General features: G+C 37.7%; 1 protein-coding gene across 1 annotated transcript; it reads right to left on the bottom strand.

Moving 5' to 3' along the window:
- Positions 1-7,754: 7,754 nt before the first annotated feature.
- On the bottom strand, positions 7,755-16,236 carry LOC134329561 (uncharacterized). The gene is made up of 6 exons (XM_063010847.1): positions 16,155-16,236; positions 13,152-13,487; positions 8,647-8,706; positions 8,379-8,498; positions 8,233-8,279; positions 7,755-8,140 (listed from the first exon to the last, which is right to left on the bottom strand). Exons 1-6 carry the CDS (start codon positions 16,234-16,236, stop codon positions 7,775-7,777), a joined length of 1,011 nt encoding a protein of 336 aa, XP_062866917.1. The 3' UTR covers positions 7,755-7,774.
- Positions 16,237-16,764: the final 528 nt, after the last annotated feature.

Here is a 16,764-nt window from a genome sequence, read left to right as displayed (position 1 = left end):
ATATTAATTGGTGAGTCTGTACTTTTAATTGGGTTTGTAACACTTGTGAATTGAACTGAGGCTGGTACCACTCTCACCCATTCACCTACTCATAACTAGTGACAATTAAGTTTTAATTAAGACAATTAATGTTTAGTTTCAGTTTTATTGAAGCTATTAATGGAATTATTGGTGTAAATTAAAACAGCAATGCTTTGTGTGGGGTAAAAATGAAATCTAAGGAAGCCAAGGCTCATTGAATAATGGTTTTCAGTCCAATCAATATTTCAGCAGCTCCACAGAAAACAGGGTGTTACCACTTCCTCTTTCTTATAAGAACTCTTGCCATCTTCACACTGGTTCCTGCTTGTATGGATCTTTTTATACTTTGCAACTTGTATTATCCAGTAATTTACTTACAATGAAGAAACTTAAACCTGAATGTCTGCACAGTTAAAACTGTGACCAGTTTGTTTTTAATTTGATTAACCTTATGAGTAAATGTTATCATTAAAAAGAAGTCACTGATCACTGATTAGCATTTATATAACAAATGGGTCGTGAATTGTTAGTGGTTGTCATGGCACTCTGCTTCAGTCTGGAAAGTCTGATAAGGATATTTTTAGTCAGAGCTTGGGATTTGTACTGATATACTTGGCAATTAGAACAATTGACTTTGGAAAAACAGGCAACATGGCACAAGTGATAAAAAACAGTGTAGCGGATGGGTCAAACTAACCTTAGCTAATAAAATAAACTCCCAGATCAGGGTGTGCATCCGGTTTTGTTCCATGAAAACAGCCCACATTTCACAGTGAGACGTTTTTATGTCTGATTATGCTTAAGGAGAACAGAAACATTAAAATAATGTTTTGGAGCTAAATCAAATTTCTCAATTTTTTGTTTTGACTTGGCTTTAGACAGTTTTTACATACTCCCATTCGTTTAGAAAGGCTTTCCACAACATACCGAAGTGTGTCTGTTGGAATTGTTGAGCCTCTTTAGTTAAAAGAGCATTTCTAAGGTGATGTTGGACAAAAAGGCCTGGCTTGCAATCAATGTTTCACTTAAATTGAACTAAAGGTGTTAATTGGGGTTAAGGTCAGGACTTTGTGCAAGTTCCTTCACTGCAAACTCATCAAACAATGTCTTTACGAACTTTGTAGACCTATGGGTACAAGGGCACAGTCAAGTACCCAAACCATTGTTACAGAATTGGATGTTAGATATTAGCAGTGGATGTGGATTAATTGCCTAGACTTTATAATTAGAAGTTGTGCCTTTACATTTGTAAGTGCTGTAAAGCTTAAACCTGGAACCTGGGTTTAACACAAAGTTTAAAAGTCAGCATCTGCCACGGTGTAAAGGAGTGTTAGTGCCAATGAGATGGGTTACTTGTTCGAATCCCCAGCGGTGCTTTCGGCCAGTTGGGCATCTACTTACAGTCTTACAGAGTAGGGGAGGATGACTGAGGCCTTGAAATTGATTGTTGTCCTGTTATGCCCAGTGATTCCAGGAATGTCACACCTACGGCAAACCCTGACCAGGGTAAAACAGTGGTAAAACATTACAAAATGAAACAAAAAAATATGCAGTCACACAGATGCAAAGGATTTGGGAATATTTTGTTTTATAAATCGTTCCTAGGAATCTTGTAATCATATCTGCAGTTTTAGTTTTTTTCTGTGCATGACAACAAAGAAATGGCAAAGTTTGGTGTGGAAGATCACCAAACTTTGCCATTTCTTTGTTGTCATGCACAGAAAAAACCTAGAGCCCTAGAGCTGACTAGAGCCCTAACCACTTTTAGAAACAAGTCATTATGTCCTGCCGTGTTCTAAAGCAGGGCATGCCTAATGTATGGACGGCGACATTTTTCCTCAACGCTGGTGAAAATGCGACCTCTGCTGGCAGGTTGAGGCACATAAATGAGGGATGGGTAATCCACAGAGCACACAGCCTGACTCTCCATACGCAGTACGCATATTTGTGATGCTCCACCTCTGGTAGGTAAAAAGAAGTGGTCCGTGATCACACCAATGTCAAAGGTGAAAATGCAAAAAAATAAGAAAGGCTAATGTAACACAGTGAACATGCTCTGTTACAATGTTTTATTTTTGAACATTGCAGCCATAAAATTTAGAATAAGTGGATATATACACGCATGCAAAACAATAAAGGTAATTAGTTAAAACCTTAAATATTTGTCTTTGTTTTGTTTTTAATTAAACACAGGTTGAAAGGACTTGTTTTTATTTACATTTTTGCTATTATCATATTTTTTGGAATTGGGTTTAAAATAAAATATGGTAGCTAATTGCTCATTCTGATCTGCCTTTTCTTCTGTAGGTGAACCAGGACAAATGAAAAGCTGCTATGACTAAAAACAGTTCGCTGAATAAGCTTCTTACACTGTATATATTGTTTTATGAGGATACAGGGCTTTTTGTAAAGTAAATTAGACAATGTAAATGACAAAAACATCACTGGAAACACTCTTATTAACATGGATACTGTATGCATTTTTATTAGTAATAATTATTTAAATAATCATAATAATCTTAAAACAAGATAATGAATTTACCAACTCAAAAAATGATATGTGGTGCGGCCACACATTAATAAAAATATAGTTTTTATATTCCATTCATATGGCACAACGTTTGTGTAAGTAAACAGAATATTTTAACAATACAAAAAAAAAAAAAAAATTATGGATTGCTATTTATCTGCGAAATTTAAAGAAAATTGCTACTTTGCCCTAATTATTGGATTATAAGATAAGCTACCTGTCACAATATATCTACATATTCACAAGTCCGAGTCTGAACTCACCTTAAAGACTCCACTATCTTATCTCATATCAGTGCCACTATCATTTCAAGTTCTGTATAATGGCAGGCACCGGCTGGCTGGGTGTTCACCATTACTTTGGTCATCACACGCACAGCCAAAATGTTAAATCCTCTCTGGACCCAGACCAGCACAAGCCGGTCTTCTGATTTTTCAGGCAGTTTAGTTATTACAGACTATCACAAGTTTGGTCTCAGATGTTGTTAATAGCACCTTTATTATAGCTGGTACAAATATAAAAACAAAGAATATAGTCTATTAGTTTTCTTTATCTGCATGTATAGTAGTAGAATTAATAAAATGTAAAGTTATATGTTATGTATTTAATAAATGATTTTAAGTTCATATTGCACTTCTACTAATAAAATACATGTCAAGTTATTATGATACTGTTTTTATGTCTAGACAGATGTGTTTTTTATCAGATGTTTTTATCAGAAGGAAATCTCTGGTTTACCACAAAACACCATTTAGCCTCAAAACTCGTGCTTTTCTGTCTGCATTACTGAGCTTGTGGTAGTTTTCTTGCTTGTAGCCCCACAAGAGGGAGGTGTGCTCACAGCCTGACTATCTTCCACAGTGCAGTATTTACAGTACATTGACAAAATTGATTTGCCTCAAAGATGATGCATTTATATACAGTGTACATGTAAGTAATGTACTTAATAAAACTGATTTCTATACATGTTAGAAATGGGTGTGGCAGAAACACATAAACTCAGTAATCTGGATGGGTGTCCACATACTTTTTGCCATATTGTGCATTTCTAATAATTTACTGTCCTTTGTCATTTAATACTGTGAAAATACCTCATAAATCTTTGTTAGTGATTGTGAATGTCTACCATGTGTCCATATAAAATAATTTGTAAGGTGCCTGAATACTTTCTAAATTCACTGTTGTTTTTTTCAGGTTAATCTCATGAAACATACCATTTTACCAAGTTCTACTAACTTTTTTGAATTCAGATGTTGTGTTTAAATTGAGAAAACATAAAACCGGGTGAGGGTTGGTTGATCGTGAAGGACTGGGTGTGCACTCTTATTTTCAATCATCTTACCCATGCATGCTTTGCAGTCTTGCTGCTAAAACCCACAAATCATACATCCCGTCACAGCATCCTCTCGAGACCCAGGTCTGACAGAAATAGCATTTACCTGAATAAGAATCAGGATGTTACAATAGATCACAGCTGTCTGAAATAGAAAACTAATAAAATAGATGTCAAAGGAAGCTTTAGTACTCATGGCTAAATGTCAAATGGAGCTGAAAATGAACGTTTGGACTGCAATGCAATGTGAATGCAAGAGATGTTAAATAATACAGAATATAATACAGATACCAACCCTGCAATCTAAGTGCTTGAAAAAAAAGAATTTGGAAGAAAATCAGCCCCAAAACATTACTGATCCTCTACCATACTTACAAGTTTTTGTTAATATTAAGAGTAGTTTGATTATCTGAAACATGTAAAGTATGTCATGTGCTAGTGTGGCTTTCTTGTGCAGCGGTTAATAATCCCATAGAAATATAAAGCTTGTTTAACTGTGTACAGTGTTATTCCAGCAGCTTATCATTCATAGCAGACGTGTAATCTGCTGATCTTTGAAAAACATCGTACAATCCGACACATTTTCTCTCAGTCGACAGGTTACAGTTTGGGTTCTTTTTTTTGCCAATCTTGGAAACAGTCCACTACTCTTATGGGTGCAGTCAAACTAGCCCTATTTATATTGCTTCAAAGAAGTTACCAGCTATAGTTAATTGCTATTAAATTAGAAAGCCTGCAGCAAAGTTAAATGTAATTTTAAAAAAAAACGTATGTACCACCGATTTAGTAATCTTATTTGCTCCAGAATCATTTCATAAGCCTCACTATGGACAAAATGGTTTGTTTTATACATGTATACCAGATATTCATGTGTTCCAATCATTCCATTTCAAGAAATCATTAAAAATCTTTAAAAGTGACTTTAATAAAGTTTTATATAATTGTTTTATCTTAATAGAATCACTTCTAAAAGGAATAAGATAATGAATCACAATCATTTGTTTTACATGTGAAACTTACTCACAAACCCACACACAGGTAGTGTATAAAGTAACCCCTCACAAACACACAGAATGTGTAACTGTAAAAAAAAAAAGTAATAGCTTGAGGTCACACACTTTACATACCACCTTCAGTAAGTAGCATTCAGCTATGCACCATTTATCACTTTAATTCAACACAGGAAATGTGATCATGTGTGGTTAAGGGCTTGTGGAACTTGCACCTTTGTGCACTGCACTTGCTCACCCCCTTCCCTTTTTTTAAACCAGAGTTTTAGACTTTTCTAGATGTATTGCTTACAGCTACTCACCCTAAAATAACATTTCTATGACAGAAATTCTATGACTGCACCTGACTGTCACCTGAGAGATGAAATTCTAGCATCAAAAAGTAGCGGTCACACTTGGTATGAGGTTTTACTTCAGAGGTTTTAGTGGGTTTAGACCCCATCCTAAAAATACTGGGCACGTGGCAAAAACACATCAAACAGATGACCAACCCATTGCAGGGCATCATTCACACACTGATTTATTTATTCACCCACCTACTCAATTTTAGTGGTGATGTAGAGCCAGTTCATCGGATTCAACATTTCAACCCTTAAAGGGTTGAGGATCGACCCTAGTTGCTGGACACTGGAGCTGGGGAGCACAAACACTGTTGACTAACCCAACATGCTGCCCAAAATGTTATTAAGCATTAAATAATCAGCTTTTACACATTGGGCAGCATTGTGGAACAGCACGTAATGAAAGTGGCACAAATCTCTAGGGTTTTGGAGACCCAGATTCCAGTTATTTGGTGTTGTCCGTGCTTTAACTGTCCAAAATCCCTGTGTTGGACTGATTATTTTAAATAGACCCTAGGTGTGAGTGAACAAATAGAGGTCAAGTATGTGATGCCAAGAGATGGACTGACACCCTGTCTGGTGTTTTTTAGCCCTACAGCAAGTGTTTCTGGGTAAACTGCATACCAATTGTGATCTTTATGAAGCATTGAACAGGTAATGCAATGTTCATGCAGTGTTTATGTGTTTGGGCATGGCATTCATATATTCAACTTAAAAAAAAAAATCATGGCAATACCTATAGTGACGTACTCCCTATTGCCCTCACCAATGCCTCTCCCTGCTAGGTCACTATGGTGTGCTCTAGGTAGATTTACATCTGTGTCAGATTCTACTCATTTTAATGACTGCCCAAACCGTACTCCTGTGATAAAATGATCAGTAATCATCACCCAACTGGTACTTTATTTTGTAATTGATGAGCCATCACCCTTGATAGCTATTATAGCCAGTAGTCTCTTCGGAAGGTGGTAATGTACAGTGTTTATGAGCTCTTAGCACAGACTGGATCAGTCAGACTTCATTGTTGCTTTGTATATTTATTTAGTCTTATTCCTAAATGACAAACTTAATTTCTTCAGCTTTTTATCAGTAGTTTTTTTATTCAAAAAAGTTCATAAATAAAATAGAAAAAATAATCTCAGGTCAGCTTTAAAGGTCTGATACAGTATATGAGCTTAAAATATTAGGTCTTAGGAGACTTTAATGGCAGCGTATTCTGAAGCTTCTAACTGTGTATGAGTGACTCTGACAGGTGTCTGCTGAGCAGTTTAATGATTTAAGGAGGCATATACCAATCGATCTTCTTCTTCCTCCTTCTACACCCCGAACAGCAGGTAATCTTGGATAAGGCTTGGATAAGGCAGATAAGACTGGATCAGTCAGACTTCATTGTTGCTTTGTATATATATATTTATTTGTCTTTATCCTAAATCACAAGCTTTATTTTTTCAGCTTTTTTTCAATTATTCATTTCAATTAAGATCTCTATGTACTGTGCATTATTCATTGTTTCCTGCTGATGAACAGCATCTCCACAAGATGATGCCACCACCGCCTCTTCACAGTGGAGATGGTATTACCTGACTGTTGTGTCTTATTAGATTTATGAAAACTTTCTCTTAGATCACAAGACTTCCTGCCACTTTGTTAGGAAGTCTACATTTTTTTTAGCAAGGGCTACTTCCGTTTAACACTTAAGATATGGCAGGTATATGAACAATGTCTTCCCTCAAAGCCACAGACTTCCGCAAAACAGTCAGACTGAAAATTAGTCTAACAGTTGCTGTTCTTTTAATACTCTTTAGTTCTTTAAATAAGTTTAAACAGGTGGCCTGAGCTCGGCAGTGAGGCTGTAGTTTCCTACTTTTTCCCATTTTTTGGAGCTCTGAGCTACATCCAGTGTCTTGGAATCTCCTCTAGATCTGTTTTTGTATTAGAAACATGAATTAATTTAAATGCTCTTTTGATTCCTTCTAGATTTGTCATGAGGACAGCCTCTACCATACTAATAGACTTAACAATGGGCTACCACATTACATAATTTTAAATAAGTATTTTTGCAGGGTTGTATATTGTGCTAGCACATCATGGATTCTGGGATTCTGAACTATCTGAGTTCTAATATTAGCTCTGCTACTGGTTGGCTAGACGCCCCCTACTGGGAACAACTGCCAGTGCCAACAGCAGAAAAAACTGGCCATTAGTCTGATGGGTGAGAGAAGACCAGATTAAAAAAGGGGGTGGGGTCTTTAATGCTGTCTAAGGATCTTGGTTAGTAATCCAAGTCGTCTGTGAAGCAACGTGGAGATCAGCACGTGACTCTCCATGCACGAGACTGGCCTCACACACGAATCCACCAAAGTATTGGTGAATAACAAAGGGTTGGTAGACTGTGGTAGGCTGGTAGACAGCAAAACACTAATTGGCTAGTTTAAATTGATAGAACAGTTCATAAATAAAATAGCAAAAAAGTGCCTTTAAATGATCTCAGGTCAGCTTTAAAGGTCTGATACAGTATATGAGCTTGAAGCATTAGGTCTTAGGAGACTTTAATGGCAGCGTATTCTGAAGCTTCTATCTCTGTATGAGTGACTCTGACAGGTCTCTGCAGAGCAGCCTTATGATTTAAGGAGGCATATACCAATCGATCTTCTTCTTCCTCCTCCTCCACCTTGCCGTGATCATGGCTTCGTCTCGGTGCACCCCGAACAGCAGGTAGTCCTGGTGGAGATGAACGATGTCTTTGAGATGCGACCCTGAGGGGGACATTATCGTAGATACAGGGCGACGGTGGATTGAGCTGGGCCGGAAAACTGTGGGTTTTACCACGTACAGAAGATAGCGGTTTTTGCGTCATGGTGTTAAGTGCAGGTAAAGAAAGGTCGGCCATTTGGGTTGCTGTGGTCTGCAGAAAAAATAAGTTCAGCCAAATACTGTCATTGTTAATGCTGTTTATTTTTAAAACACGGTTTCCTAAAGAGGAATAAATGTAGGTACCTGATTTTGAGCTGTTTTGTAAATCCTTGCTTTTCTTAATTTTTTTACTGCAATAAAATTAAAAAGAAAACATGTCAACCATTTACATGTCTAGTAAGTCCTGTACTGAATGTTACTTTATAATGGAAAAAAAAATCACCACACACCTCGACATCTGATGACGAGCACAGGCACAAGCACAATAATGACCAACAACACAACTCCACTGCCAATGTACAGGTACTGCCAAACCCATGCGAAATCTGTCTGACTAGTATTTGAACTGTCTAAAACAAATTGATTTAAAAATAGTCAGACTGATTTGTTATTGCAAGCAACTGTTTAATCTTTTTTTTAAACGTAAAAATTGGCAAAGAAAAATGAATATATGTATTTATTTATTATGAAATGACAGGTAAGAAGACTTGTCCTTACTTGTACTTGTTTTGTTTTCTTTGCTTACAACTTCTAAGTCCATCTTATCAAATGGAATATCTGAAAGATACATATACAGTGTATCACAAAAGTGAGTACACCCCTCACATTTCTGCAAATATTTTATTATATCTTTTCATGGGACAACACTATAGAAATAAAACTTGGATATAACTTAGAGTAGTCAGTGTACAACTTGTATAGCAGTGTAGATTTACTGTCTTCTGAAAATAACTCAACACACAGCCATTAATGTCTAAATGGCTGGCAACATAAGTGAGTACACCCCACAGTGAACATGTCCAAATTTTGCCCAAAGTGTCAATATTTTGTGTGACCACCATTATTATCCAGCACTGCCTTAACCAGTGATGGCATAGTTACCTTGAAAAAGTAATCTGATTACTGATTACTCCTTTAAAAAGTAACTTAGTTACTTTATGGATTACTTGATTTTAAAAGTAACTAAGTTAGATTACAAGTTACTTTATTAGTTATATAATGCGGAATATTTCAAAGATATTCCTTTGCAATACTTTATCATTTGGCTGCCAACTTGTGTGTACTGATGAGACTCAATTGAATCCCAGAACATGCTAGTGTGAATGCATGGAAAACAAATTTTAATTTTCTTTCAAGAATATGATACAGACTGACCAACACTATTACGCTAAATCAGCATTGAAAATTGACTTTACTTTTAATAGCCTTCTACAATGCTGGAGCTTCTTAAAACGGAAGATTTTCTTTTAAATAGAAGTGTTATTTACCTGCTATTAAATTGTTTTCCAACAAAATCCGCCCAATTTGGCGGATAATCGCCCAATCTGGCAACACTGGAATGCGCAGAGCCAGCTGGCACTTTTACTCGTAGCGCGCCACGAATACTACTAAATACAGTAGTACTACTTCTGTAATTGTGTTGGTGGTTGACATTTATGTTGAGTGTGTTACTGCACTGTTTTGGTGAAGAACTACTCATCTGAGGTGCGCTGCTCTTGCGTGCAGAAATGCTTCCGCAAAAAAATTGCCGGCAAAGCGGTGGTGGGGGGGGCCAGGGGGGTGGCCGAAGATTACTTTATGGTGGCCATGGCAACCACTGGCCACCCCCTGGCTCCGCCCCTGCCAAGAAGAGAGCAAAAATATCTTTTCACTAAGGAAAATGACAAAAATAGTAACGCACAGTAACTTGGATAAGTAACTTTAATCTGATTACTGGATTGGAAATAGTAACGCGTGAGATTACTCGTTACTGAAAAATGTGGTCAGATTAGAGTAACGCGTTACAGACCATCAGTGGCCTTAACCCTCCTGGGCATGGAATTCACCAGAGCTGCACAGGTTGCTACTGGAATCCTCTTCCACTCCTCCATGATGACATCACGGAGCTGGTGGATGTTAGACACCTTGAACTCCTCCACCTTCCACTTGAGGATGCGCCACAGGTGCTCAATTGGGTTTAGTCCATCACCTTTACCTTCAGCTTCCTCAGCAAGGCAGTTGTCATCTTGGAGGTTGTGTTTGGGGTCGTTATCCTGTTGGAAAACTGCCATGAGGCCCAGTTTTCGAAGGGAGGGGATCATGCTCTGTTTCAGAATGTCACAGTACATGTTGGAATTCATGTTTCCCTCAATGAACTGCAGCTCCCCAGTGCCAGCAACACTCATGCAGCCCAAGACCATGATGCTACCACCACCATGCTTGACTGTAGGCAAGATACAGTTGTCTTGGTACTTCTCACCAGGGCGCCGCCACACATGCTGGACACCATCTGAGCCAAACAAGTTTATCTTGGTCTCGTCAGACCACAGGGCATTCCAGTAATCCATGTTCTTGGACTGCTTGTCTTCAGCAAACTGTTTGCGGGCTTTCTTGTGCGTCAGCTTCCTTCTGGGATGACGACCATGCAGACCGAGTTGATGCAGTGTGCGGCGTATGGTCTGAGCACTGACAGGCTGACCTCCCACGTCTTCAACCTCTGCAGCAATGCTGGAAGCACTCATGTGTCTATTTTTTAAAGCCAACCTCTGGATATGACGCCGAACACGTGGACTCAACTTCTTTGATCGACCCTGGCGAAGCCTGTTCCGAGTGGAACCTGTCCTGGAAAACCGCTGTATGACCTTGGCCACCATGCTGTAGCTCAGTTTCAGGGTGTTAGCAATCTTCTTATAGCCCAGGCCATCTTTGTGGAGAGCAACAATTCTATTTCCCACATCCTCAGAGAGTTCTTTGCCATGAGGTGCCATGTTGAATATCCAGTGGCCAGTATGAGAGAATTGTACCCAAAACACCAAATTTAACAGCCCTGCTCCCCATTTACACCTGGGACCTTGACACATGACACCAGGGAGGGACAACGACACATTTGGGCACAATTTGGACATGTTCACTGTGGGGTGTACTCACTTATGTTGCCAGCTATTTAGACATTAATGGCTGTGTGTTGAGTTATTTTCAGAAGACAGTAAATCTACACTGCTATACAAGCTGTACACTGACTACTCTAAGTTATATCCAAGTTTCATGTCTATAGTGTTGTCCCATGAAAAGATATAATGAAATATTTGCAGAAATGTGAGGGGTGTACTCACTTTTGTGATACACTGTATAAATATACATACACACACATATATAAATATATATATATATACACACACACACTGTCAGCCATAACATTAAAACCACCTCCTTGTTTCTACACTCACTGTCCATTTTATCACTGCCACTTTTTACAGTGGAGATGTTTTACCTAAATGTTGTGCCTTATTAGATTTATGCCAAGTTCAATTGCATCATATAACATATATCATGTCTGTTTAGATGCCTGGTCGGCCAATAGCACCACTGAGATTAGATCTCGGATCTCAGCAATGGTGAGCTAGCATAATAAAATGCTGCGCCACTCGAGCACAAACACAAAATCATTTTTTAAATCATTTTTAACCCTATTAGGAGGCTGTAGCATGACCTTCAAAACCCTTTACTGTAAAATAATGAAAGTGGGCTACATTATTCCACAGCAATGTGGACTGATCTCCAGTAATCAGAGACATTTGCTTGTAGATATTACATAACAAATTATTAACTTTAATTGTACAATTCTTTTTTCACATGGGTTATATAGGTGTTCCATAACATAACTTTTGCCTTTCATTTGGGTGTTCCATAACTTTTTTCTTCAATAAATGAAATAATTATTTGTGTTTCCTCATGTCACTGACCTATGTTCATTTTTGAATGAGGATCAAAAACCATTGCGCGTGAGAGGGTTTTAAAATCAAGAGGAAGCAGGTACTGTACCTGAAAAAGTCCCTTGTAAGTGGATGTACATTTTTACCACCAACTGTAAATCCAGAGTCGAAAACTAATGTGCCACTGTTCTAGCCACTGTTATCATGCATAATAGATGGAACTCCTCATTTAGCCCCTCATTAGTGTTAAGACTTTTCCCATATGACTTTTGGCTGGATATTTGTGGTTGCACCTAGATATAGTTGCACTATATTGTCAAAAGTATGTGGACACCTCACTATGGCCTTATTGGACTTTGGTCTGTGGAAATCTGTTCCCCTTTCAGTCACAATTTGGATGGTCAGGCCCTGGTGCTGGAGGAGAAGGCCTGGCTCACAATCCAATTCCAACTAATTATTCTAAATGTGTTTAATAGGGTAAAGGTAGGGGTTCAGTGCAGGACATTGGTGTTTCTCCACTCCAAACCTATAAAATCTTGTCTTTCTTGACCTTGATTTGTGTCTACAGGTGCAGTAATGCTTGGATAGGAACAATCATTACCAAAACTCTATAATTAGAAGGGACAGGGCAGTTGTAGCCTAGTGTATAAGGTACTGAATTAGTAATCGAAAGGTCACTGATTCAAGCCCCACCACTGCCAGGTTGCCACTGTTGGGCCCTTAAGCAAGGCCCTTAACTTTTAATCATTTAGAAAATATATACTGTCACAGTACTGTAAGTTGCTTTGAAAAAAAGCGTCTGCTAAATGCTGAAAATGTAAAGGATATGTCCATCCTTGTAGCCATCCAGTGTACATAAAAATGGTCAACACACCTTCCATGTTAGTGTCGAATAGGGCACCAACAGAATAAATTCTGGTCACTGACTACAGTCATTGATTGTATACATACAGCCAACTCCAAAATTGTTGGCATCCCTAGTAAAGAAGGGTCAAAACGGTCTTCAAAAATTTTCCAGTGTACTTCAATCAAGCATTGTAAGGGAAGACTTATTTAGGCAATGTAGGACAAAGAAACGTTACACATATTTGAATTCTTATTCACTTAATAATTCAAACAAATATTTCCCCTCTGACTTTAGGCTACGTAACTACAAGGATTTTTTCATGACCTCTTTTGGCAATAGCTCTGATTGTATGTCCCTATTCAAATACCAATATCAAATGTAGATAGAAGACAAGTGTACCTCAAAAATATGCAACCTTACATATACACACACATTTATGAAAATATAAAGCATTGTGTATTTACCTGTGACATTAACAAGGATTGAATGGCCAACACTGGTTGCTGTTGAAAGTTCACACCTGTACCGACCAGAATCATTCCTGGACATGTTTTCAAACTTCAGAAATGACATTTGAAAACTCTCATTAATATTAATCAATTCTGTTGTGATGAGCTCAGATTTCCTTATAGGTTTGCATGCTGAATTCTCTTCAAATTTGCACCACAGGATTGATATTTTATTCAGGCATTTAGGTTCTATTGTTACAGTGCAGTTAATCATCAGGGTGCCCATTACACGAGTGCTCCAAACTGTGTTCCGTGGCACAATGATCATTGAAAAACAGTGCAGAACAGAGTCTAAACAGAAAATCAGATAGAAAAAGAGGAAGTAAGAAACATATTTTAACATTTTATAAAATTGTGACAGCATAAACATCAAAGTGACTTGTCTGATACATTACATGGTCAGAAATATGAATAAATTACATGAATATTTTTTTCACCAATAACTTGTGGGACAAGACCATCCTGGATTTTTCTTGGGAAGGTTTTCTAAGTGCCTTAGTGAGGTTGGAAGCTTATTTTGGGCTAGCAGGCAGTGTTCCAATTCATCACAAAGTGTTTTCGGATGTCTACCAATGCATTCAGAGAGTGATGTGCTGGCGTCTAATGTACAGTGAGTGATACAAAGCACCAGGGTCCTTGTAACAGGGGTTCAAACCCTCCCCTGTTTACTATCCCTGAGTACATTTTCATGTATTTCTAGTGTTTTCTTTGGGTATTTTGGTGTCCCTCCACCTCTTAAAACATGCAGGTGGATTGACCAAATGTAACTTATGTTTTCTCCCTGTTACTCTGCTGTGACTGAGTGCCCTGTCCAGGGTGTATCCCTTCCATACACACAATGTTTTGGAATGGAACTGGACTGCAACCCTGATCTGAATGAAGCAGTTTGCTAAGATGAATGAATGAAGCTGCAGAGAATGTTTCCACTGCTCCAAGATCCTGCAATGATGTACTTTACACCACTTCTCCCAACACTTTGTGATCTTAAGCTTGGCTGTGGCTGCTCAGCTATGGAAACCCAATCAATTAAAATCCAGACGAATGGTTCAGGTTACTGCCGGGTTTGAAACATAGAAACTTAGTGTTGCAACCAAGGACTGACAACAGGTTGTTGTTTTTTTTTACTTTACAACACCATCACTCTCAGTTAACTGGGAAAGCTCGAGTAGGACAGAAATCTGACATATTGATTTACTGGATAGGTGGCATCTGATAGCAAAAAACATTTTCAAAATCAGTGTTTGTCTGTGGAGATGTTGGTAATGGATGTACCGTATATATATTAGTATATATAAAAGTTATATCTTTGTATATGTAGTGTATGTACAAGAGGTTTTGGCATGATGAATCAGACACTAGAAAGGAGCTCTACGAACAACCTCCACCCCCAGACACACAAACACACAAACCCCAAAATGAGTAAAAAGTCATTGTCTACATTTTTTTTTGGTGGGTGGTCGTTTTGCAGAGTGGGAAACAAAACAAGAGTAAGTTTTCCACCTCTTTCATTTTAAGTTGCATCCTGTTTTCAAAACATTGTTTTTGTAGACCCACAAAATTGACTGACAGCTTATCAGTTATTGTAATTAAATTATAACTACATGCAAGGTCAATAAAGCAAATCATCAAATCAATAAATAATTATATTTATAATGTAGTGGTGTTAAGGATATGGATACCTGCAGCTTTGCACACTTCTACACTAAAGCCTGAATGTTTTCGGACACCTGATCATGAGCTTGATGGACGTCCCATTTCAAAAACAAATGGTATTAAAAAAAGACTTGACCTCTATGTGATTCTTTCTGCTTTTCACACATTTGTGTATGTCTGTGGGAATTTGTGCCAATTCAGTCAAATAGCACTTGTATGGCTGGGCAGTGATTTCATTCCAAAGCCACAGCTCTGTGCAGACCAGTGGAGTTTTTTTTAACCAAGCTTTTGTTCATGTCTTTATAGATGTTGCACAAGGGCACAGTCATACTAAAACAGGAAAGGTCCTTCTCTAAACTGTTGCTGCAATGTTGAAAGCATATAATTTCCTTTATATAATTGGTTTATTACACCTGCTAGCACTTGCTGTGGCTGAAACACATAAATTCAAAAATTAGAAGGAGTGTCACAATACTTGTATTTGGGTTTGATGTGCTATTTTCCCAAAATGATTTTCTATAAAGATCAAGTTCATTTTGTACTAACAGCATTACTGTCTGTACATTTATGTGAACAACCAGGTTGTTGCAGGCGTTCTGAGTAGCTTGCCATAATGCGTTTTCATTAGTTTTCATTTCTGCACTATTCCTTCTCTAGCCACTTTCTCCTTCGTGGGCTGCAGATGTTTTGTTTTGAAAAATGGGTTTATACAGTATGTAGTTCTTACAAGTGCTACATTGGGCTACACCTGTCTCCTCAGTGGCGAGGCACGATCTGTCCCATTACAGTAATTGTTTTCAGAGTGATATATCAGGAAATGTTTTATTGAGCTATTCTGGAATTTGCTTACATTGTGGTTCTTATAGTGTTGCTGTAAAAATTCAGGACCTTCTTGCTGTGAGGCGAAAGTGCTACCCGCCAAGCCACCGAGACACCCCAGGAGCCTGCTTAATGTAATGTTAAACGGCAAGGTTCAAGATAAATTTCCAAGGTTCAAGATCTATATTCCACAAGATGGTTAAAATTAAGCTGGGCATTGTTTAAAAAGCTACCAGTTAAATTTGGTAAACTGGTTAACTTGGTACCCAATGAACAGTTGTCTTGATATTTAAGCTCACTTGACACATCATATAATACTGATCTATATTTGTGTCGAAGTTGGTTTTACAGACTGATATGGATTACGTTTATGGCTAATAAACTCAAACATTTACATTCACGCAATTTCAAGTGCACAGATTTATTCCTACACCTACATTCAGGATCATGTAGATAAAAATAAAGGTGTGTTACAAGCCAGCTTACCTGTTGTATCACTGGTGATTAGGGGAAAGAACCACAGGTTGATGGCGAGATAACTGATGATCTGGAAGATCCAGCACGCCATGAATGATCACTCTGTATCATAAATACCTGATGGTGCTGGAGTACAGAACAGTAGAACACATCGTCTGTAGAATAAAGAGAAAATGCTAAACAGACCCAGCTTTTGTTTCAGTCTTTTATCTGACAGCATCACTGTTCTATTCTCCAACTTCTCCTTTAATACTTTAGTTTTACTGTCACCTCAAGTTACGTGTTGCGGTTTGACGTGTATGTAACTGCCTATACCCAACTCAATAGCGCCATCACATGGTTCACCAATGGAAAACCTTCTAAAAGTGTTTATAATTGTCTATTGTACACTACTACTACTACTACTACTACTACTACCACTACTACTACTACTACTAATAATAATAATAATAATAGTAATAATATTAATAATAATTAATAACATAATAATAATAATAACAACAACAATACTAATACTACGAATACTACTATTGCTACTACTACTACTACTACTACTTCTACTACTACTACTACTAATAATGATGATAAAATCAATCATAATAATCAAAATAATAATCAT

This window comes from Trichomycterus rosablanca, chromosome 15 (genome assembly GCF_030014385.1).
Source record: "Trichomycterus rosablanca isolate fTriRos1 chromosome 15, fTriRos1.hap1, whole genome shotgun sequence".
Lineage (NCBI taxonomy): Eukaryota > Metazoa > Chordata > Actinopteri > Siluriformes > Trichomycteridae > Trichomycterus > Trichomycterus rosablanca.
The sequence above is the reverse complement of the archived record's forward strand: the minus strand, read 5'-3'. Positions and strand labels throughout refer to the sequence as shown.